Source organism: Notolepis coatsorum (assembly GCF_963971535.1).
Source record: "Notolepis coatsorum genome assembly, chromosome: 7".
Lineage (NCBI taxonomy): Eukaryota > Metazoa > Chordata > Actinopteri > Aulopiformes > Paralepididae > Notolepis > Notolepis coatsorum.
The window spans coordinates 9,324,550-9,349,206 of record NC_140171.1 but is presented as its reverse complement, the minus strand read 5'-3'; the positions used below and the strand labels follow the sequence as shown (position 1 = coordinate 9,349,206).

At 44.8% G+C, this 24,657-nt stretch overlaps 1 protein-coding gene across 1 annotated transcript in view; it reads right to left on the bottom strand.

Annotated features, from left to right (window-relative positions):
• Positions 1–24,657, bottom strand: part of LOC311232509 (signal-induced proliferation-associated 1-like protein 2) — a 166,881-nt gene that overhangs the window by 11,016 nt on the left and 131,208 nt on the right. Inside the window, 5 exon segments of the mRNA XM_084319332.1 lie at positions 9,926–10,057; positions 13,194–13,431; positions 16,804–16,930; positions 20,374–20,427; positions 22,283–22,513. Of these exon segments, the coding sequence (XP_084175458.1) occupies positions 9,926–10,057; positions 13,194–13,431; positions 16,804–16,930; positions 20,374–20,427; positions 22,283–22,513 (782 nt within the window).

Sequence of the window (24,657 nt, the reverse complement as noted above, 5' to 3'; positions counted from 1 at the left end):
AGAGGGGGGGAGAGTGAGATAGAAATAGAGAGAGAGGGAGAGGGAGAGAGAGGAGCAAGAGAGGAGCGAGAGAGAGGAGCGAGAGAGGAGCGAGAGAGAGAGGGAGAGAGAGGTAGAGAGGGAGAGAGAGAGGAGCAAGAGAAGCAGAGAGAGAGAGAGGAGCGAAAGGGAGAGAGAGAGAGAGACAGAGAGGGAGAGCGAAAAAAACAGGAGCAGACAGGGTAACAGGGAGGGCGAGAGACGTTATTTTTAATCTTCCATTTCAGTCGTTCTCTTCATTACCATTAATACCCATCCGTCTATATTCAGTGATACTTCACCACGACACCATACAGCGTATAGACGACAGTGTGAAGTGGTTTTCACCTGCTGCGCTGAGGCGTGTGTCTTGAGGCTGTACTAAAAAAATCTCAAAGAAAATAGATGTCAAACCAAAATATAACATTAACGTCATAAAAGCATAACGAAATCAGCCTAAAATAACACTTTTCCATCAAAAGGCAACACAGCTCTCGGTCAGCAGCAGCTGCTCGTGTCTTCGCCTCCTACAGTGTGATCGTTGTACAATTTATGACATTTATGAGCTAAATTATTGGGTGTGCCTTGGAATTAATTTCTTTCTTTTGTAAGCGTGCCATGGCGTCAAATTGATTGGTAACCACTATACTACTAAATACACTATAATGTGTATTTGATAGTATAAAGATGTGTTTATTTATTTATTCATACCACAGTTAGTTCTGATCAAAGGCGATTTGAACGGCTGAGAGCCTCGTGTTATTTGCTATAACCGGAGTTGCCTGGCAACACATAATATACAGAACTGAATAAACTCTTCCTCAAAACTTGATATAGTCATGAAATCAGATATTGTATTAGAAGCGGTAGAACGCTCGAGGGCGTGAGTTATAGTCCATAACCTCGCGGCTCGGACGCCATATGGCCTCTGCCTTCAGCTCGTGCCTGTGATCAGTGTCTATAATGTTGTATACAACACACTCCCTCTCGTGCCTATAATGTTGTATACAACACACTCCCTCTCGTGCCTATAATGTTGTATACAACACACTCCCTCTCGTGTCTATAATGTTGTATACAACACGCTCCCTCTCGTGTCTATAATGTTGTATACAACACGCTCCCTCTCGTGTCTATAATGTTGTATACAACACACTCCCTCTCGTGTCTATAATGTTGTATACAACACGCTCCCTCTCGTGTCTATAATGTTGTATACAACACACTCCCTCTCGTGTCTATAATGTTGTATACAACACACTCCCTCTCGTGTCTGTAATGTTGTATACAACACGCTCCCTCTCGTGTCTGTAATGTTGTATACAACACGCTCCCTCTTGTGTCTGTAATGTTGTATACAACACACTCCCTCTCGTGTCTATAATGTTGTATACAACACGCTCCCTCTCGTGTCTATAATGTTGTATACAACACACTCCCTCTCCTGTCTATAATGTTGTATACAACACACTCCCTCTCGTGTCTATAATGTTGTATACAACACGCTCCCTCTCGTGTCTATAATGTTGTATACAACACGCTCCCTCTCGTGTCTGTAATGTTGTATACAACACACTCCCTCTCGTGTCTATAATGTTGTATACAACACACTCCCTCTCCTGCCTATAATGTTGTATACAACACGCTCCCTCTCGTGTCTGTAATGTTGTATACAACACACTCCCTCTCGTGTCTATAATGTTGTATACAACACACTCCCTCTCGTGTCTGTAATGTTGTATACAACACACTCCCTCTCGTGTCTATAATGTTGTATACAACACACTCCCTCTCGTGTCTATAATGTTGTATACAACACACTCCCTCTCGTGTCTGTAATGTTGTATACAACACACTCCCTCTCGTGTCTGTAATGTTGTATACAACACACTCCCTCTCGTGTCTGTAATGTTGTATACAACACACTCCCTCTCGTGTCTATAATGTTGTATACAACACACTCCCTCTCGTGTCTGTAATGTTGTATACAACACACTCCCTCTCCTGTCTATAATGTTGTATACAACACACTCCCTCTCGTGTCTATAATGTTGTATAAAACACGCTCCCTCTCGTGTCTATAATGTTGTATACAACACGCTCCCTCTCGTGTCTGTAATGTTGTATACAACACGCTCCCTCTCGTGTCTATAATGTTGTATACAACACACTCCCTCTCGTGTCTGTAATGTTGTATACAACACGCTCCCTCTTGTGTCTGTAATGTTGTATACAACACACTCCCTCTCGTGTCTATAATGTTGTATACAACACACTCCCTCTCGTGTCTATAATGTTGTATACAACACACTCCCTCTCGTGTCTATAATGTTGTATACAACACACTCCCTCTCGTGTCTATAATGTTGTATACAACACGCTCCCTCTCGTGTCTGTAATGTTGTATACAACACACTCCCTCTCGTGTCTATAATGTTGTATACAACACACTCCCTCTCGTGTCTATAATGTTGTATACAACACACTCCCTCTCTCGTGTCTATAATGTTGTATACAACACACTCCCTCTCGTGTCTATAATGTTGTATACAACACACTCCCTCTCGTGTCTATAATGTTGTATACAACACACTCCCTCTCCGGTCTATAATGTTGTATACAACACGCTCCCTCTCGTGTCTATAATGTTGTATACAACACACTCCCTCTCGTGTCTGTAATGTTGTATACAACACGCTCCCTCTCGTGTCTGTAATGTTGTATACAACACGCTCCCTCTCGTGTCTATAATGTTGTATACAACACGCTCCCTCTCGTGTCTATAATGTTGTATACAACACGCTCCCTCTCGTGTCTGTAATGTTGTATACAACACGCTCCCTCTCGTGTCTATAATGTTGTATACAACACGCTCCCTCTCGTGTCTATAATGTTGTATACAACACGCTCCCTCTCGTGTCTGTAATGTTGTATACAACACACTCCCTCTCGTGTCTGTAATGTTGTATACAACACGCTCCCTCTCGTGCCTGTGATCAGTGCTGTAATGTCGTATACAACACACTCCCTCTCGCGCTCGATTGCTTTAATTATAGTGATCGTCGTTAGCTGTTGCCATAGCGTTCACCTAGTCCTCCTGGGAGGACTACACACGACACACGACACACAACACACAGTACATTGCATTAAAAGAAAAAGGGACCCAGTGGTCCCATGGCCGTAGGTTTAGCCCTCACACTATGATGACCCTCTAGCATTAGAAGGGAAAAAAAGAAAGAATATATAAAAAGATTCCAGCCCTTCATGGCCGGGGGGCCGTAATGAGTGCTAGTGTGCATGTTTTCCATGCGCTTAGCAACAGACCCCGGAGCACGACAGCGAGTAGTGGACACGAAACAAAAGCAAGCCACTGGAAGCACACGCCAGCTAATCATGCCAGTATGTGATCCCTGCAGACGCTTTCCCTGCTAATAGAGGCCCTTCGGTGCCCGGGCGTACGAGGCTCTGTGGTCATCTCTCTCTCTCTCCGTGGCACGGAGGCATTCAAAGAGAGGAAGCAGAGAGGAAGGCCACACTGCAAACAGATCTCCGTCTCTCAACAAGTCATTTGATCTCGTACTACAGAGTCTTTTAGAAAAGGACCACTCCAGTGTCATTTTGACTTCCGGCCATTCCCCGCCGATTGTCCCCTCGTCTTCACCGCAAAATGTTCACAGGTGCATGGCGGTGTATGTTTTAGTACATCTCAGCTTACCTCCCCGAAACGCCATTCACACTGGATGTTGAAAAGGGATGGAAGCAGGCGGTTAGGTGGTCGAGCGGAGATTGCATTCGTCACCAGCCCCGGAGCTGTGAGCTTGGTTCGCCTGTTCGAATCCAGCTCACAGCTCCGGGGTTGTCACCAGCTTGGCTGGCCGTCTGCACTGATACAATTGGCTGTATCAGAGGGTGGGAGAAGCTGGCGGGGTGGGTCCGGGTCGTTGTAAACAGCGACTCCTACAGTTCGGTCGGGGCGCCTGCTAAGCGCGGATTGGACGTGAGGGGGATAGTGTGGTCCTCCCACACGCTACGCCCTCTCAATGAGAATCCGCGCTGCCAGGTGAAAAGAAGCGGTGATTGGCTGGACGTGTGTCGGAGGAAGCATGTGGTAGCCTCCACTCTCCCAGACCGACTGTGGGGGGTAAAGCGCAGCGACCAGGAAGGGACTGGGAATTGGCATACGACTAACATTGGGATGGGAGAAAATCGGAGGAAAAATGGAGGGGGAAAAAGACAAAAAAAAAAAAAAAAAAGGGATGGAAGTACTCAAAGTTTCTCGGCGTAGGCAACTCTCAACCCTCGTGGAGGATATCACAGTTTACTTCCACTAACACTCTACCACCACGCGGCTCTCGCACGTTCACCGTCCACCATCAGTCCTGGGCTGTCAGTCCTCCTGACTATAACGTGCACATTTTGAACGGCTTGCTGTAGTAAAGAAATACAGTAACGTTAGCGAAAGTAAAAAGGCGCTGTGGTTTTCACGAGGGTGAAGTTCCTATGATGTATGGCGACTTCCAATCCCCTTTACCGCCCCTTTTCAACATCAATGGTAGTGTGAAAGGTAGGCTGAGATAACACCTGACTAACACATACCCTTTATATACACACAAAATATGCTACAGGGACGACAAGAGAACTCTTATATACTGCGGGGCCGGGGAAAGTAGAGGGAAATATCTGCCAACAGGGTGAGATCATTTTATTGGTTGGGAATACGACTGAACTTGATCGAAATTGCCTCGACAAGCTTATTTGTACTGGTGGTACAAAGCAAAAAGATCCGAAATCTCTCTGGCAGTCAGATACGTTCACTTGTTTCAACAAAAAACAGATTTCTTTTAGACTCGATACGAGATCAAATTACTAGTTGAGATTGAGATGTTGTTTTTGCTGTGTAGTTGCCAGTGTTAAGCGGTCACAGCCCAGGGTATAATGAATGGTTAAACAGGACCAGGACGCTGTGGATACTAGTGGAACAGACAGGAAGAATGTGTTCTGAAGCTTTCTTGTGGATAAGGTACCCTTTATATATATATATTGATGAGTACACTACAGATGTATATATATTGATGAGTACACTACAGATGTATATATATTGATGCGTACAGATGTATATATATTGATGCGTACAGATGTATATATATTGATGAGTACAGATGTATATATATTGATGAGTACAGATGTATATATATTGATGAGTACAGATGTATATATATTGATGCGTACAGATGTATATATATTGATGCGTACAGATGTATATATATTGATGCGTACAGATGTATATATATTGATGAGTACAGATGTATATATATTGATGCGTACAGATGTATATATATTGATGCGTACAGATGTATATATATTGATGAGTACAGATGTATATATATTGATGCGTACAGATGTATATATATTGATGCGTACAGATGTATATATATTGATGAGTACAGATGTATATATATAGATGCGTACAGATGTATATATATTGATGCGTACAGATGTATATATATTGATGCGTACAGATGTATATATATTGACGAGTACAGATGTATATATATTGACGAGTACAGATGTATATATATTGATGCGTACAGATGTATATATATTGACGAGTACAGATGTATATATATTGATGCGTACAGATGTATATATATTGATGCGTACAGATGTATATATATTGATGCGTACAGATGTATATATATTGATGATGAGTACAGATGTATATATATTGACGAGTACAGATGTATATATTGATGTGTACAGATGTATATATATTGATGCGTACAGATGTATATATATTGATGTGTACAGATGTATATATATTGACGAGTACAGATGTATATATTGATGTGTACAGATGTATATATATTGATGCGTACAGATGTATATATATTGATGCGTACAGATGTATATATATTGATGCGTACACTGATGTATATATATTGACGAGTACAGATGTATATATATTGATGCGTACAGATGTATATATATTGATGCGTACAGATGTATATATATTGACGAGTACAGATGTATATATATTGATGCGTACAGATGTATATATATTGATGCGTACAGATGTATATATATTGACGAGTACAGATGTGTATATTGATGTGTACAGATGTATATATATTGACGAGTACAGATGTATATATATTGATGCGTACAGATGTATATATATTGATGCGTACAGATGTATATATATTGACGAGTACAGATGTATATATTGATGTGTACAGATGTATATATATTGATGCGTACAGATGTATATATATTGATGTGTACAGATGTATATATATTGATGCGTACAGATGAATATATATTGATGTGTACAGATGTATATATATTGACGAGTACAGATGTATATATTGATGTGTACAGATGTATATATATTGATGCGTACAGATGTATATATATTGATGCGTACAGATGTATATATATTGACGAGTACAGATGTATATATTGATGTGTACAGATGTATATATATTGATGCGTACAGATGTATATATATTGATGATGAGGACAGCTCGTCTTAACTCTGTTAAATCAAACCTGATGTGTCGCTACTTTATTAACCCTTTCACTACCACACTACCAAATGGTTAACCCTTTCACTGCGTCAATACAGAAGGTCAACCCTTTCACTGCCACACGACAAAGGGTTAACCCTTTCACTGCCACCCTACAGAAGATTAACCCTTGGGCGGCTAGGTGGTGTAGTGGGCAAGGCGCTCGCCACCAATGCAGGAGACGCTGGGTTCGAGCCCAGCTCTCCGCATTGCTATCAGCTTGGCTGGTCGTTCATACTAACACAATTGGCAGTATTAGGGGATCGGACGTTGTGGACAGCGACTCCTACAGGTCGGTTGGTGCGCCTGCGCAGCAGAATCAGGAAGCGACGGGGGCAGCGTGCCCTCCAAACGCAGACCCCCGCCGCTGAGAGATCGCGCTGTGCAGGTGAAAGGATGCGACTGCTGCTTCCTCGAGTACCGGAGGGGACATGTGATGCAAGGCTTCGTCCACATTGCAGCCGGCTTGTGGGAGGCATGGCCTAACAGCGTTCGAGACAGGGGAGGGGAGAATCGGACGATACGAAAATTGGGATGGGAGAAAAAAATTGAAAATGGGAGAAAAAAGTAGATCAAACAAAAAAGAAGGTTAACCCTTTCGCTACCACACTACAGAAGGTTTGACCTTCTGTAGTGTGGTAGTGAAAGGGTTAAAACGATCCATCAAACAGAAAGGGCCGACGGGTCAGAGCGAGTGCTGAGTCATGCTTCACAGCCAGCTGGGCCAGAACGAGCTGCATCATCGCTCAGCAGAACTGTCATCCAGGCCAGCAGACCGGACCCATGGACGTTAACGCTGCACGCTATTAGGAGCAGAGAAGAAGACTATTTAACCGCTACTGCGCCAACAGCGGGCCGGTTTTTACTAATGGAGCCGATGATAAAGGTGCCTTCTCCATGTACTGCACACCTACTCGTCTCGATGGCATCACAAGCACATTTTTAGTACCGTGGTGGTTTTAGACGAGTGGATACTTGTCGTTGGTAATAGAAATTTAACCTAAGGCGGTCAAACCAGATCAGACATTTACTCAATATTGAGCTGTGTCAAAAGTGTGAAAAAAAATAAAACTGTGCTTATCAAAATATGCGATTTTTGGTCATATTATCATTTCTCAAAATTGTGGTTTGAGTCCACAATACACATGAACCCCGAGGAACAAGAGAGAGGGGGGGAGAGAGAGAGAGAGAGAGAGAGAGAGAGAGAGAGAGAGAGAGAGAGAGAGAGAGAGAGAGAATGAGAGAGAGGGGAGAGAAATAATAGAAAATGAGAGAGGGGGGGTGGAGAGAGAAGTAGATAATGAGAGAGAGGGGGGGGGATGAGAGAGGGGGGAGGAAAGAGAGAGGGAGAGAGAAGTAGAGAGAGAATGAGAGAGAGGGGAGAGAAATAATAGAGAGAATGAGAGAGGGGGGGGGGTGGAGAGAGAAGTAGAGAGAATGAGAGAGAGAGGGGGGGGGGGGATGAGAGAGGGGAGAGGAAAGAGAGAGAGGGAGAGAGAGAACCAGCAATACCTCACGTTGCTGGTTCCCGGCTGTACTATACCGCTACGTTTTGCTCACTTCATATCACAACCGGGCAAATTAACATAGACTGAAATTAACTTCTCCCGGGCCACGGTACCTCGTGTCAGAACTCAGAAGCACGTTATATATGACCTAAACATGAAGTCAGGGCCACTTATTTGTCAAACATTCACCCCGAAGTCCTTTGAAACGGTCAAAATGGAGTCTTTCTGTCTACCGGCCGCTACCATGATGAATCGAATGTGACGGGTGAGTGGAGTAAAAATAACAAATTCAACCAATTCTGAATCAACGCGTCAGCCCCCAGTGACCAGACAGACTGTCCGTTGACATTTGGAAAATACTGGACCATCTCAACAGTGTTTGACAAATGCATTTTTGTTTAGGTCATATAGAACGCTATCGAGTAAGTCAAATCGAATTACATGACATACCGTCGCCACCACCGGGAGATCAACAGTTAATTTCAGTCTATGTTAATTTTTCCCGGCTGTGATATGAAGCAGCGATGCGGCACAAACACAGCCACACTTCACGGTGCTGCCGTTTACACGCTAACCGGCGTGTGGAGCACTGGACGGGCAAAAACCTAGATTTCTGGACGGCTTAGACGGGCGGACATATTTGTGACCGAGCCCAGCAGTTTGAGGCACAAGTCTCCCTTGATCATTTTTACAGATTATGAAAGTACAGAATGTAAGCTTTCAAATGATCTAGTGTCATAGATTGAAATCTGAAAATATCTGAAAATATATCTAGTTAAACCTTAAGTTTCCTTAAGAAACTGAGAAAATCCAATCTAAAGTTTGGCTGCATTTTTAACACTTTGGCAGTCAGGTACTAGGTGTCACAAACTGTGGTTTTTAACAAAGGTGTTTACTATTAAGAGATACTATAACTGTTAGCGGTTACAGTAAATATGTTCTTAAACATATACAAACTGTGATAATATGGAAAACATTTCATAAATGTTCTCGCGATCCGACCTCCAGACATGAGTCTCTTACCGCTGGGTCACATTTCAGAGTCACTCGAAGGTCAACCTCAATACGCAGAACAGGAAACCATTTATGAAAATCACAGGGAGCCCGTTTCACACCTATCCCCCCGCCCCGCCCCCTCCGCACCGCAGATGACGAACACCGAGCGGGGCATCAGAGGAGAGGTGGTGGAAGGCTGTAAATTGACTGAGACAACACGTGCGAGCGAAGGCAGCAATTATGGCGGGGAGGTGGCGTCGAGCCCAACTCTGCAAAGTGCTTCCTTTGCCGCGTGCGGCAAAAAACGTGATAATGGCATCATTTCTCATTTCCCAAAATACACGCTCTTTCGTTCCTTCTAATTAGCACCTCCGCGTCGGATACCAGAGGCTATGGGGGGATGTGTGGGAAGAGGGGGGGGGGGGGGGGGGGGGGTTTGTTAACGAGCGTGACTGACTGGGTCAAAATGACACTGGAGGTCAAAACGAATTTCACCCCGCAGAGCCAAACGCTTGAAAAATTATGACAGACTGAACAATGCTGCGCTCAGAGACGTTTCTCAACACGCCTCGTTTATTTGAATTCTAATCATCTTTTCTTCTTTTTTAATCCCCGGAGAGTTTGTGATTAGAGGGGAAAGAAAACGTTGGGGAGGCGACATGAAAAGAAAATGTTTACTTCCCTCCTGTCGACTGATCAAAGTGCTCATTTAGAACGACGACTCTGCTTCACAGTTTAGGCGTTTAGGCCCGCCTGGTACCAAATAAATAAAAGAAAGAAAATGCACTCAACACGCACTCGTACACGCCGGCGATCCGGACGTTTTAAGCCGCTTACCTTCGAAGGCCCGGGCGGCGTCCACCAGGTGGGACCAGTCGAGCCCCGAGGGGTTGCAGGCGAGAGGCATCAGGCCGGCGTCCACCAGCCGGGAGCGCTCCGCCAGCGAGCTGTCAGAGAAGCTCCGCTCATCTGGGGAACACACACCGTCCATTTAGGTCAGTTACAGGCAGCTGGGCTCGCTCTCCTCGCTGGCCTTCCATCAATCCATCCATATCTTTTTCTTATTATCCTCCTCATCCCTGTATCTCTCAATCAGGTTCAAACCGGCTCAGACCGACCAGAGCTGAGGCTCTCTCTGCTCTCGTCTCCCCCCCCCCCCCCCCACCCTTCCCCCGACACGTCGTCTGATTCTCATTACCGTCACGACCACACCCCGCGTTAAATGTCAGGTCCATCTGATACACGTGACGCGGGTCATCACAGGTGCAACTCACACACACCCACATGAGATATTATGTATATTGAGAGATACCTATAAAATGGTATCCTTAGCCCGGTCACGTTTTCAAACAAAAGGGAGAAGATACCGGTCGGAGAGGAATGTACCGTGAAATCAACGTGTCGTGGAGAGATGGTACCGGATACCGCGCAATAATGGCGATACGGTGGTGTGTACATCATCTCCTCGACCTGGAGTTGCTGACGTTGCCGTAGTAACCTGACCGTCTAGACTACGGCTGGTTGGAATAATATATCCAGCGCGAATCATTTTAGGCTCGTTGTATTTCTGCTAGATTAAGTGTGTAAGCCAAATGAGTGTGTGTGTGTGTGTGTGTGTGTGTGTGTGTGTGTGTGTGTGTGTGTGTGTCTGTGTGTGTGTCTGTGTCTGTGTCTGTGTGTGTGTGTGTGTGTCTGTGTGTGTGTGTGTGTGTGTGTGTGTGTGTGTGTGTGTGTGTGTGTGTGTGTGTGTCTGTGTGTGTCTGTGTGTGTCTGTGTGTGTGTGTCTGTGTGGGAGTGTGTGTGTGTGTGTGTGTGTGTGTGTGTGTGTGTGTGTGTGGGAGTGTGTGTGTGTGTGTGTGTGTGCGTGTGTGTATGTGTGTGTGTGTGTGTGTGTGTGTGTGTGTGGGAGGGAGGGAGGGGTTGGTAAAAACAATCACATTCTTGAAATCATGGCACGGCGCCAAGAATCACAGTGCTTTTTGCGCTCCATGTTGAGGCTCACTCTGCGATGGAGAATCTGATTATACAAGGAGCCAAACGGGAGCTGCTGCTGCCGCTGCTGCCCAGAGGCTGGCAGACAATTAACCTGCGCGTTAACGGGTCAGCGTCTGGACCAGGGATTAGGGGAGAAGAGGGACGACAGACATTTTGACATCTGGAGCTTCATCCTCCATCTTGTTACCAAATTGAAACCCCTGGGCAGCCAGCAACCAATCGGGGGCCTGTTCAGCTGAGAGTAATCTGTCAAATAGTAAGTAATCAGAAAAACGTTTGAATCTCAACTCCCCCCCACGTGCCCTAACCTCGTTCCCCGTTGTATCTCCTCCGTGAGATAAAGCCTGGTAAAGAACTACGGCCGAAAGTGTGTATGGGGTAGAATTTCCGGTGTATGTACTTCCCCTGGAAGCTGCCTCCGAACGGACCAAACTTTCCCCCCGAATCCTGTCGGCAAACAAGCTAGAAGAACGTCCCGGTCATGTAGTAAATTCGTCAGGCAAAGCCGTTGCAGTGGCTTAAAAAACGAGGAAATATTGTTGCACTTCACACGTTTCTATAATTGTTTTGTCGAAACCGGAAAGCCTGTACTTCCTGTACTTCCGTTTACACACATTAGGAGGCATATCTTTACCAGCCTACCCACGCCCCCAATCTTAAAGGGGAACTATTTTACTATTTCTTTCACTATTTGGGCACTTTTACACAATTCCTGTGAGTCTATGGAACACCTCTGTAATATATATATTTTTTTTATTCATTGTTTTGTATTTCTAATCAAGTCCTCAAAAACAGCATTTTTCTACCTCAAGATCTCGAGCTGTTTTGAGCCTGGGCTGCAGGTGCCACCTAAACCACTGTGCAGCAGTCGTCGTCTATCTCAACATTAACATGCAGCAGCGACTATATGACATCACATATAGGCACATTTTCAAACGACTCAGTTCAGTGAGGGTGAATATTGTGAGAGGAGAATTGGAAGAATGCGCCAATATGAGAATTTTGAGACATAGATCATATTAATATAAGTTCACATAGCTAGGAAACAATGCTAAACACTCAAAAAGGCCATTTATAAGATAGTTCCCCTTTAACTCCCCCGCCTTTTAACTTCTTAGTCTATATATATATATATTTATATACATTAGGGAGGTGCAATGAAAAGGAAATTCTCTAAATAAGTTACTGTTTATGCAGCAACGACAAACAGATGGGAGACCAAATGTTACTACATTTACATTATATAATATAGCAATTATTCTGTGAACAGCACAGTGTGATCACAGCCAGACGTGGTCCACACACTGCAAGCATGTTCACAGCGCCGACAGCATCGTGTCTCCCTTCATCATCTTTGACTCTATGGTCCTCCTAACAGGGGAAGGATGTTTGGACACGGGCCGCTGCGTTATGTCTCTCTCGCTCTGGAAGACGTGACCGTGAAGCCATGATCCACTTAAGACGGTTCTACAGGGTTTAATGGATGTCGTCTTCCCGGAACATTCAATGACATTTAGCTGCTGACGGCTGCATCAAAGAACCTTTTGTTCCTCAATTGGTGATTCGTGATTACTTTAGACAAAGAGCCTGCATAGTCTTTTGTTTACAAGTCCATCAAATAGTAGATTAAAAGTGATAATCCTAAATATCCATCAATGGAGGGCGGGTTTACAGGCCACTGTGGGCTGTAGTGTGGGCTGTAGTGTGGGCAGTAGCAGCATATAATAGAGAGGAGCTTGAGCAGTAATGTGACCCTATTATTTTTTCTCATTTGGATATTTGGATATATAAAAAAAACTGTACTTTTATTTTATTTTTTATTATTTGTTATATTATTTTTATTTTTATTAAATTATAATGTCAAATATTGTAAGGAAGGGGCAGGGCTTGATAAGTTGTTTTACTTCCCCCTGTTCCTTCTCGAACACTTATTGTATGGAAATAGTCTTTGACTATTTACCTTTTTGTTTTTTAAACTTGTTTTATGTTTCTATGTTCGAGACAAATAAAAATCAAATCAAATAAAAAAACATGAGTGGTAGAGTGAGCTGTAGTGTGGGTCTCGCTTCGTTCTGGTGTTCTAGTCGCCGTCCGGGGGGGGGGTACTCACTCTTGTGCAGAGGTGCCCATTGGCGGACGTGGTTGCGCGGAGGCAGGGTGCGGTGGTAGGATGCGGCGCTGAACAGGACGTCGTCGTCGGGCAGGGGCTGGTGGTCCAGGAGCAGGGAGGCGCGGGAGCTGACCAGGGACAGCATCCTCCTGTGGCCGCACAGGCTCTCGTCCGACAGGGTGCGGTACAGGGTCCTCCGCGGGGACGTCGGCAAGACGCCGGGAACGCCGATTAAACCCTGACGGAGAGAGAGATGTGTCACTCTATTAGTACATGTATCTGGACCAGGGATGTTCGATGTTGGCTTTTTTATACCGATATCCGATATACCGATAACTCTTCATTTCCGATATCAACCGATACCGATATATGCGTGGACCCCCCCCCCCAAAACGGATTGTCGAAAGGGGAGAATCGGGCCTAAAACCGGCCCACATCTCTTCTAGTCTGAAGATAGAAGAGAATTTTGAGTCATGAAGTCGTGAAGATAAGGGATTAAAAGTAAAGGATGTTCGATATTGGCTTTTTTACCGATATCCCGATATTGTCCAACTCTTAATTTCCGATACCGATGTCAACCGATACCATTATGCATACTTTTGACAAATGAAAACCGATACCGATAATTTCCGATATTACATTTTAATGCCAATATCGGCCGATAATATCGGACATCCCTAATCTGGACGTTTTAATGTGACTGGGTTCTACTTGATAAGAATACCAGTATGTTTTAATGTGACTGGGTCTCTACTTGATAAGAATACCAGTATGTTTTAATGTGACTGGGTTCTACTTGATAACAGAACCAGTATGTTTTAATGTGACTGGGTCTCTACTTGATAACAGTCCCAGTATGTTTTAATGTGACCGGGTCTCTACTTGATAACAGTACCAGTATGTTTTAATGTGACTGAGTCTCTACTTGATAACAGAAACAGTATGTTTTAATGTGACTGGGTTCTACTTGATAACAGAAACAGTATGTTTCTCACCAGGGTGAGACTAATTTACTCAATTTGCGTCCCACGCTGGGGATTTGGATTCTCAAGTCTCTCTCCCTTCACGAATCAGACCAGCGGGCCTCAAAAGTTGCTCGGTTGTAACTAAGTTCTGAGTCAACTATGTAACCGAGTCAATAACCAGCACAGCGGAGGGAGACGGGAGACGGAGCGAAAGCGAGGGAGACTGTGAACCGAGACATGACTGTGAACCGAGAGATAACTGAACCGAGAGAGACTGTGAACCGAGAGACAACTGAACCGAGAGATAACTGAACCGAGAGATAACTGTGAACCGAGAGATAACTGAACCGAGAGATACTGAACCGAGAGATAACTGTGAACCGAGAGATAACTGAACCGAGAGATAACTGAACCGAGAGAGACTGTGAACCGAGAGATGACTGAACCGAGAGATAACTGTGAACAGAGAGATAACTGTGAACCGAGAGATAACTGTGAACCGAGAGATAACTGTGAACCGAGAGATAATTGTGAACAGAGAGATAACTGAACAGAGAGAGACTGTGAACCGAGAGATGACTGAACCGAGAGATAACTGTGAACCGAGAGATAACTGTGAACAGAGAGATAACTGTGAACCGAGAGATAACTGTGAACAGAGAGATAACTGTGAACCGAGAGATAACTGTGAACCGAGAGATAACTGAACAGAGAGATAACTGAACCGTGAGATAACTGAACCGAGAGATAACTGTGAACCGAGAGATAACTGTGAACCGAGAGATAACTGAACCGAGAGATAACTGTGAACCGAGAGACTGTGAGCCGAGAGAGACTGTGAATAATTTCAGGTAATTAACACTACATATCTCTTGTTGTGGAATTAACACAACATTATGCATACTTTTGACAATAAATAAAATCAGAATTTGTTCTTACTTGCTTGCCTGGGTAAATAAAGGTTATAGAAAAATAAAAAATAAAAAAATAAAAATTTGAAAACAGATACCGATATTTTCCGATATCACATTTTAATGCCAATATCGGCCGATAATATCGGTAGGCCGATAATATCGGACATCCCTACTGTGAACCAAGAGATAACTGTGAACCGAGAGATGACTGTGAACCGAGAGATAACTGTGAACAGAGAGATAACTGTGAACCGAGAGATAACTGTGAACAGAGAGATAACTGTGAACCGTGAGATAACTGTGAACCGAGAGATAACTGTGAACCGAGAGATAACTGTGAACAGAGAGATAACTGTGAACCGTGAGATAACTGTGAACCGAGAGATAACTGTGAACCGAGAGATAACTGTGAACCGAGAGATAACTGAACCGAGAGATAACTGTGAACAGAGAGATGACTGTGAACTAGGGATGTTCGATATTGGCTTTTTTACCGATACCGATATACCGATATTGTCCAACTCTTAATTTCCGATACCCCCCCAAAAACGGAATAATTTCAGGTAATTAACACTACATATCTCTTGTTGTGGAATTAACACAACATTATGCATACTTTTGACAATAAATAAAATCTGAATTTGTTCTTACTTGCTTGCCTGGGTAAATAAAGGTTATAGAAAAATTTTAAATAAAAAAAAAAAAATTTGAAAACCGATACCGATATTTTCCGATATCACATTTTAATGCCAATATCGGCCGATAATATCGGTAGGCCGATAATATCGGACATCCCTACTGTGAACCGAGAGATAACTGTGAACCGAGAGATAACTGTGAACCGAGAGATAACTGTGAACCGAGAGATGACTGTGAACGTGAGAGAACGCCGCTCCGCTTGATTTTAACCCAACATGCGGCTTCTTTTCGGATGCATCCATGTAGAAGTAATTCCATGACGGCATGGGCCAGTGGGTTCCCAACTGTTTTGACAGGTAACGCCGTAATGAGGTCAGAAAGTTCCATGTGACCCTCTCTGCGGCTCAGAGCACCGGGGAGGGCGTGTGATCACAGCAGCAGTACTGTACACCGCAGATCTCACACGTGGCGCGGACCCAGCGTTTCGCTGTTCACAAACACAAACATCAAGGGAAGGAATTCAACGGTTTAGGAAATAAATAAATCCTGAGCCAGCTGGTTCTCACGTGGGGAAGAGTTTAATTATTCCGCTCGTATTTTCTTCACTGGAGTTAGAGTGAGAGAACGCATGAGTTTTCACTCTCTCTCTCCTCTGTATATATATAATATAATATTATTATATATTATATTATTATTATATTATATATTATTATATATATATATATATATATATATATATATATATATATATATATATATATATATATATATATATATATATATATATAATGTCTATATAATATAGCCACAGTTATGCAATGCAGGATTGAATCATATGCAACAACAAATAATCTTCTCAGATGGGGGGGTCCCCGAGACTAGATCTGAACAAAATGGTAATAATCTTAATTGATCTATTACGTATCAATTTGGGGGTCCTCGACCGGAACAGAAGAACCTGGTTTGATGAGAGGCGCTGGATGTAAAAGGCATCACCACCAGCGTGGAACACTACACCACCGTACGACAGAGGCCCCCGCGGGGAGAGGGAGAGGGAGAGCGGGCGGAGAGCTGGAGCCGGAGCACACTCACCTTCCTCTGGTGCCCTGCTCCGAGCCGGCTGTCGGGTAACATCATCCTCACAAAGTCATCCTTGGTTAAACCGGGCCGGAGCAGAGGCTGCTGGGGCGGGCCGTCAGGGTCCTGCAAGGCCCGCAGTCTGTGGACCACACACACCCCGGAGGGAGGGAGGGAGGGAGGGAGGGAGGGCAGAGAGAGAGAGGGGAGAGAGGGAGAGAGAGAGAGAGGGGAGAGAGGGAGAGAGGGAGGGAGAGAGAGAGAGGGGAGAGAGGGGAGAGAGGGAGGGAGGGAGGGAGGGAGGGAGGGAGGGAGGGAGGGAGGGAGAGAGAGAGAGAGGGGAGAGAGAGCAGAGAGAGAGAGGGGAGAGAGGGAGAGCGAGAGAGAGAGGGGAGAGAGGGAGAGAGAGGAGAGAGCAGAGAGAGAGCAGAGAGAGAGAGGAGAGAGAGAGCAGAGAGTGCGGAGAGGAGAGAGCAGAGAGAGAGGAGAAGAGATAGCAGAGAGAGAGGAGAGAGAGCAGAGAGAGAGCAGAGAGAGAGAGAGCAGAGGAGAGAGCAGAGAGAGGAGGCAGAGGGGAGAGATAGCAGAAAGAGAGAGGGGGGAGAGAGAGAGAGAGCAGAGGAGAGAGCAGGCAGAGAGGAGAGATAGCAGAAAGAGATATGAGAGAGAGCAGAGAGAGGAGAAGAGGAGAGAAGAGGAGAGAGAGGAGAGAGAGCAGAGAGGAGAGAGAGCAGAGAGAGGAGAGGAGAGAGAGCAGAGAGAGAGAGAGAGATAGCAGAAAGAGAGAGAGAGAGCATTGAGGAGAGAGAGGAGAGAGAGAGAGCAGAGAGAGAGCGGAGAGGAGAGAGCAGAGAGAGAGAGGAGAGAGCAGAGAGAGCAGAGAGAGGAGAAGAGATAGCAGAGAGAGAGGAGAGAGAGCAGAGAGAGGGAGAGAGAGGAGAGAGCAGAGAGAGAGAGCGAGAGAGCAGAGGAGAGAGAGCAGAGGAGAGAGCAGAGAGAGGAAGCAGAGAGGAGAGATAGCAGAAAGAGAGAAGGGGGAAAGAGAGAGAGAGCAGAGGAGAGAGCAGGCAGAGAGGAGAGATAGCAGAAAGAGAGGAGAGCAGAGAGAGGAGAAGAGGAGAGAAGAGGAGAGAGAGAGGAGAAAGAGCAGAGAGGAGAGAGAGCAGAGAGAGGAGAGGAGGGAGAGCAGAAAGAGAGAGAGAGCAGAGAGGAGAGAGATAGCAGAAAGAGAGAGGAGAGGAGAGAGAGAGGAAAGGAGAGAGAGAGATGAGAGAGATGAGAGAGAGCAGAGAGCGAGCAGATATAGCAGAGGAGATGAGAGAGAGCAGAGAGAGAGCAGAGAAGAGAGGAGAGAGAGGAAAGGAGAAATGGAGGAGAGAGAGCAGAGAGGAGAGGATAAATGGAGGAGAGAGAGAGCAGAGAGGGAGAGAACAGAGAGGAGAAATGGAGAGGAAAGAGAGCAGAGAGAGATGGGAAAGAACAGATAGGAGAGGGGAAAAGGAGAGGGGAAATGGAGAGGGGAGAGAGAGAGGGAGGGAGGGAGAGATAGAGAGAAATGGAATATACAGAAGAGAGCAGAGGAGAAATAGAGAAAAGAGTGAATGAGTAGAAAGAAAGAAAGAACAAGGGAACAATTAATAACACGAGAAAAGTGTCTGCGCATACGTGCCGTACCGTTAGTTCAGATAGTTACCGTGCCGTACCATTCGCTTACACGTTTACCGTGCTTACCATTAGTTTACACGTTTACCGTGCTGTACCATTCGCTTACATGCTTACCATTAGTTCACATGTTTACCGTGCTGTAAGACAATAGGCATTGTCCAGAGGTAAGATGCGGGGGGGGCAGGCAAATACAGAACAAAACAACGCAGGCAAATCAAGTTCAAATCAAACGAAAAACAGGGCAACGGTTCACTGTGTACCGTACGTAATTGACCTAAAAGCCAGAGTTGTGAAACACAGAAGCATCTTTTTTATTATTATTGCAAGAGCAGAGAGATGGAAATCATTCGGCCCATAATATAGTGTCATTGTACAAGAGCTCTATACGTAGGGCAGTGGTTTCCAAAGGAGGGGATGTACACGGGACAACAGGGGGGGGGGGGTTGCTGGTTAGGGGAGAGGTCATGTGACTATTTGAACACACAGAGGTAACCATAGAGACAGCATCTTGGGGGCATGTGCACAAACGGCGATGAAACGGTTTCAACTTTATTTCACTGTCAACCGTGTGGTATTTACCTGGTAGGCACTATGGAAATAATTATGGTGATGATGACGGCATGGAATTTCACACTGCTTGCAATGCAGGCCTGACGGTAGTGATGCACGATATATCGGCCGCCGATATAATATCGGCCAATATGGCAGTTTTTTTACACATCGGTATCGGTCCGATATCAAGATAGGGCCGATATTAAAAAAGTAAAAAAAATGTAATATTTTCTTTTTACATGTTTTGGCCTTAAATAGTTTCAAAATATCTGTCATTTCTGAAAATAAATTACAAAAAAAAAAAATGCGTTTTGGAAAATAGCTCTTTATTTGATTATCATAAAAAAGTGTTTTCTATACAGAGATATCGACATCGGTAAATATCGGTATCGGCCAGAACAGCAATATTAATATCGGTTATCGGTATCGGCCACAATTTTCACATCGGTGCATCACTACCTGACGGTATCAAATGTAGGCGAGACAGTGACTGCCGCTTGCTGTGCGAGGCCTGACGGTAGGGCTGTCCCCGACTAAGGATTTGGATGGTCGACTATGATTGGCCAAAATTTGCTGTTAGTCGCTTATTGGTCGACAAAAAAAAATTAAATGTATAATATTTTTTACATTATTTTTTTTTATTTTTATTTTTGTATCATTCCATTTGGGCTGTGGGGGGTGCTTAATGTCTGAAGGAGTCGACTGAAGGCTTCTTGTCCTCTGCAAAAGCATGCAATTGCTCCACTGATGGATACATCTTGATATTTGTCTAGTCTAGTGTGTTCATTAGATGGGTGAAATCCTCTTTCAGTGCCTCTGTGCCTGTTTTCGTAGGCAGTTAGCCTCTGGTATGCGTGCCATTAGTGTTAGCCACGCTAAAAAATATTATAATATTAAATTTTTCTTTTTTTACTATTCGACTAAGAGGTTGGTTAGTCGACTACGGCTCCTTTCGACCGATTAGTCGACTAATCGACTAATAGGGGTCAGCCCTACCTGACGTATCAAATGTAGGCGAGACAGTGACTGCCGCTTGCTGTGCGAGGCCTGACTGTATCAGGTGTGCACAACGAAATCCGTACGGCTGCTTTGTGACGGGCCGGGACAAATCAGCTGCTCAAAACGTGAGGCTATTAAATCACTTACAGATGTGTGTGCATAACTCCTCCCGAGGGTCTAAATGACACAGTGATGAATACCAGGTAAATACACGGCAGGATGGGCCAGTGAGATAACGAGTGCAACCTGAAGGATATGTCGTACAGAACTCGTAAGTCGCTTTGGATAAAAGCGTCAGCTAAATGACTAAATGAAATGAAATGAAGTGAAATGAAATGAAATGATATGGTAATATTCATACAAGTATACCTGGATCTCAGTGTTAATGTCTTTAGTAGAAAAGTCAAAACGCCGTCCACTCCACTGAATTATGAAAGAAAGTGAAAAGGAACAAAAAAATAAAAAAGGAGGAAAATGATAATGAACTTTGCAAAGTAAACAAACACTGGTCAGTCCAGTTAGTCCAGTCAGTACAGTCCTTCAAAAGACACAGAATTTTTTTTTTATCCACTTTTTCTCCCATTTTTCTATATTTTCTCCCATCCCAATTTCGTATCATCCAATTCAACCCTCCCCTGTCACGGACGCTGTTTCTTGCCTCCCACAAGCCGGCTGCAATGTGGACTAAGTCATACATAGCACAAGTCCCCTCCGGTACTTGAGGTAACAGCAGTCGCATCTTTTCACCTGCGCAGCTCGATCTCTCAGTGGCGAGGCGTAACGCGTGGGAGGCTCACGCTGCCCCCGACACTTCCTGATTCTACTGCGCAGGCGCACCAACCGACCTGTAGGAGTCGCTGTCCACAACGCCCGATCCCCACCCATCAGTTTCCCACCCCCTAATACGGCCAATGTGTATTAGTATGAACGACCAGCTAAACTGAAAGCAAATGTGGAGCGCTGGGCTCGAACTGACGAGCCCAGCGTCTCCAGCATTTCGTGGCGAGCGCCTTGCCCACTACACCATGTAGCCGCCCTAGACACACTCAGAATTTAGCATCTAAAACAATAACTAGCACTGAGAGAAAGAGTGGCATCGGGAAGAAACCGTATCTGCCGAGAGAGAGAGAGAGAGAGAGAGCGACATCGGTGCGTCGCTACTAACAATCACAATGTCCTTTTGAAGATCTGTACTGAATACGGCGTGACAAGAAAATAATAAGCACAACAAAATCAGGCTCGCGTTAATAATGGAAAGCTGAGAAAATAAAACTGCGCTTGGTGGATCTCAATGCGATGGAACAATTATAATGTCATAGTTTGTCTACACAAGTCTGTGGTGGAGGACTTTAATCTTACTCATTCAAGAAATATAGTGAGTTAAAAACAAGTTCAAACATAGCATTAAAGGTGCTATAGATAACATTTAGATACAAATAATACATCCACAGAGCTTTTAGAAAGGTGCAGAATAAAAGTGTTGCTTTTCCTCCCCAAAAATGATTGATTAATGAATTTATCGTTTAAAAATGTTTACATGTTGCATGTATGTATCCCCTCCCTACTTCCCATTTCCCCAAATGGAATGCATCCGATTGGATAATTGACACGCTGGTGTTCTAGTGGGACATCTGAATGGCCGAATGTTATCTTCTATAGCACCTTTAACGCTGAGCAATGTGACAAATACATAGCATTCCCCATGATCTCTTCATCATTAAGTGTTTCAGTCAGTTGCCACTTTCATTGACCGAGACGTCTCCCCTGGAATCCCTTATGTCGTCATGGACGGACGGACGGCCGCGTACATTGTACATTTCTGTCCTTTATCACGAAGAGCGCCGTCAAGCTGATCAGATGAGACGTGCGGCTGCAGGTTGTGACAGCCTGACAGGCCTGATGAGCCAAGCCTTCTCTCTGAGCAACATAACTCATTCCCTCCCTCAAGAGGATGGAACCACTGACACTTTCCATGGGTGCCTGTTGTTTGATCATAATTATGTTCCTTGTAAGACGTATAATAATATATCTCAGGCATAAGTCATCTTTATTTTTCTCAAATATATATATATTTTTTTTTTAACGGACAAAAGAATACTCACAGCAGACAAATGGACAGATGTTATGTACACTGATGAGCAACCTAGAAATCTTGTTGAAGCATGACTTAATGTATATATGCCAGATTATGTCAGAATATATGTTTATAAAAAAAAAAAAAAATACATAAATCAAGTTGTTTCTCAGCCCCCCAGAAAAACACTGTTGTTTTACTCACCTATAATCTTTCGATGCGTTCGATTCCTCCAATAAGGACCCGTCCTCCGTTTTCTTCCAGCCAATCTGTTCCTCCTGCGCCGGCGGTGGGCGTGTCTGATGGCACCGGCTGACGCCGCCGCTGTCTGACCCCGTGGTGCTCCCGGGGGAGATGATGTAGAGCTTGGAGGAGTTGAAGGAGGCGCTGCTCTTCAGCCCACGTTCCGAGGGGCTCCCAGACCGCCTGGAGCAACTGGGGAGACGGGGAGACGGGGGGGCGGGACGTGGGGTCAGGAAGAGGGCAGCTGCACGCTGTGATCTGTTCCACGCAGATCTGTACCACATAGATCTGTACCACACAGATCTGTACCACACAGATCCCACTGGAGACTACTGTACCACACAGATCTGTACCACATAGATCTGTACCACACAGATCCCACTAGAGACTACTGTACCACACAGATCTGTACCACACAGATTCCACTAGAGACTACTGTACCACACAGATCTGTACCACACAGATCCCACTAGAGACTACTGAACCACACAGATCTGTACCACACAGATCCCACTAGAGACTACTGAACCACACAGATCTGTACCACACAGATCCCACTAGAGACTACTGAACCACACAGATCTGTACCACACAGATCCCACTAGAGACTACTGAACCACACAGATCTGTACCACACAAATCCCACTGCAGACTACTGAACCACACAGATCTGTACCACACAGATCCCACTAGAGACTACTGAACCACACAGATCTATACCACACAGATCACACTGCAGACTACTGAACAACACAGATCTATACCACACAGATCCCACTGGAGACTACTGAACAACACAGATCTATACCACACAGATCCCACTGGAGACTACTGAACAACACAGATCTGAACCACACAGATCTATACCACACAGATCTATACCACACAGATCTATACCACACAGATCCCACTGCAGACTACTGAACAACACAGATCTGAACCACACAGATCCCACTGGAGACTACTGAACAACACAGAACTGAACCACACAGATCCCACTGCAGAGACTACTGAACCACACAGAACTGAACCACACAGATCCCACTGCAGACTACTGAACAACACAGATCTGAACCACACAGATCCCACTAGAGACTACTGAACAACACAGATCTGAACCACACAGATCCCACTGCAGACTACTGAACCACACAGAACTGAACCACACAGATCCCACTGCAGACTACTGAACAACACAGATCTGAACCACACAGATCCCACTGGAGACTACTGAACAACACAGAACTGAACCACACAGATCCCACTGCAGACTACTGAACAACACAGAACTGAACCACACAGATCCCACTGCAGACTACTGAACAACACAGAACTGAACCACACAGATCCCACTGCAGACTACTGAACAACACAGAACTGAACCACACAGATCCCACTGCAGACTACTGAACAACACAGAACTGAACCACACAGATCCCACTGCAGACTACTGAACAACACAGAACTGAACCACACAGATCCCACTGCAGACTACTGAACAACACAGAACTGAACCACACAGATCCCACTGCAGACTACTGAACAACACAGAACTGAACCACACAGATCCCACTGCAGACTACTGAACAACACAGAACTGAACCACACAGATCCCACTGCAGACTACTGAACAACACAGAACTGAACCACACAGATCCCACTGCAGACTACTGAACAACACAGAACTGAACCACACAGATCCCACTGCAGACTACTGAACAACACAGAACTGAACCACACAGATCCCACTGCAGACTACTGAACAACACAGAACTGAACCACACAGATCCCACTGCAGACTACTGAACAACACAGAACTGAACCACACAGATCCCACTGCAGACTACTGAACAACACAGAACTGAACCACACAGATCCCACTGCAGACTACTGAACAACACAGAACTGAACCACACAGATCCCACTAGAGACTACTGAACAACACAGATCTGAACCACACAGATCCCACTGCAGACTACTGAACAACACAGATCTGTACCACACAGATCCCACTGGAGACTACTGAACCACACAGTAGTGGGAACGCTCTGGGTTTGAACCCGGCCCTCGTTGCCCGTCACCCCCCTACTTCCCCTCACACCATTATTCCTGTCATTTGTTACTGTTCTATTTAATGAAACAGAAATGCCTAAAGTACAGTACTGTGTGAAGGTTTTAGGCCACTTTAAAATACTTTACAAAGGTTACTACACGAGGCAGGAGATGTATTCAACTTGTAGATTTACAGAACAACAATAAAAAAAACAGCCTATTTGATGTGAACATGAACAGCGGCGGATAACTTTAAAAATCAGTCACACACAGCGGCAGACGTA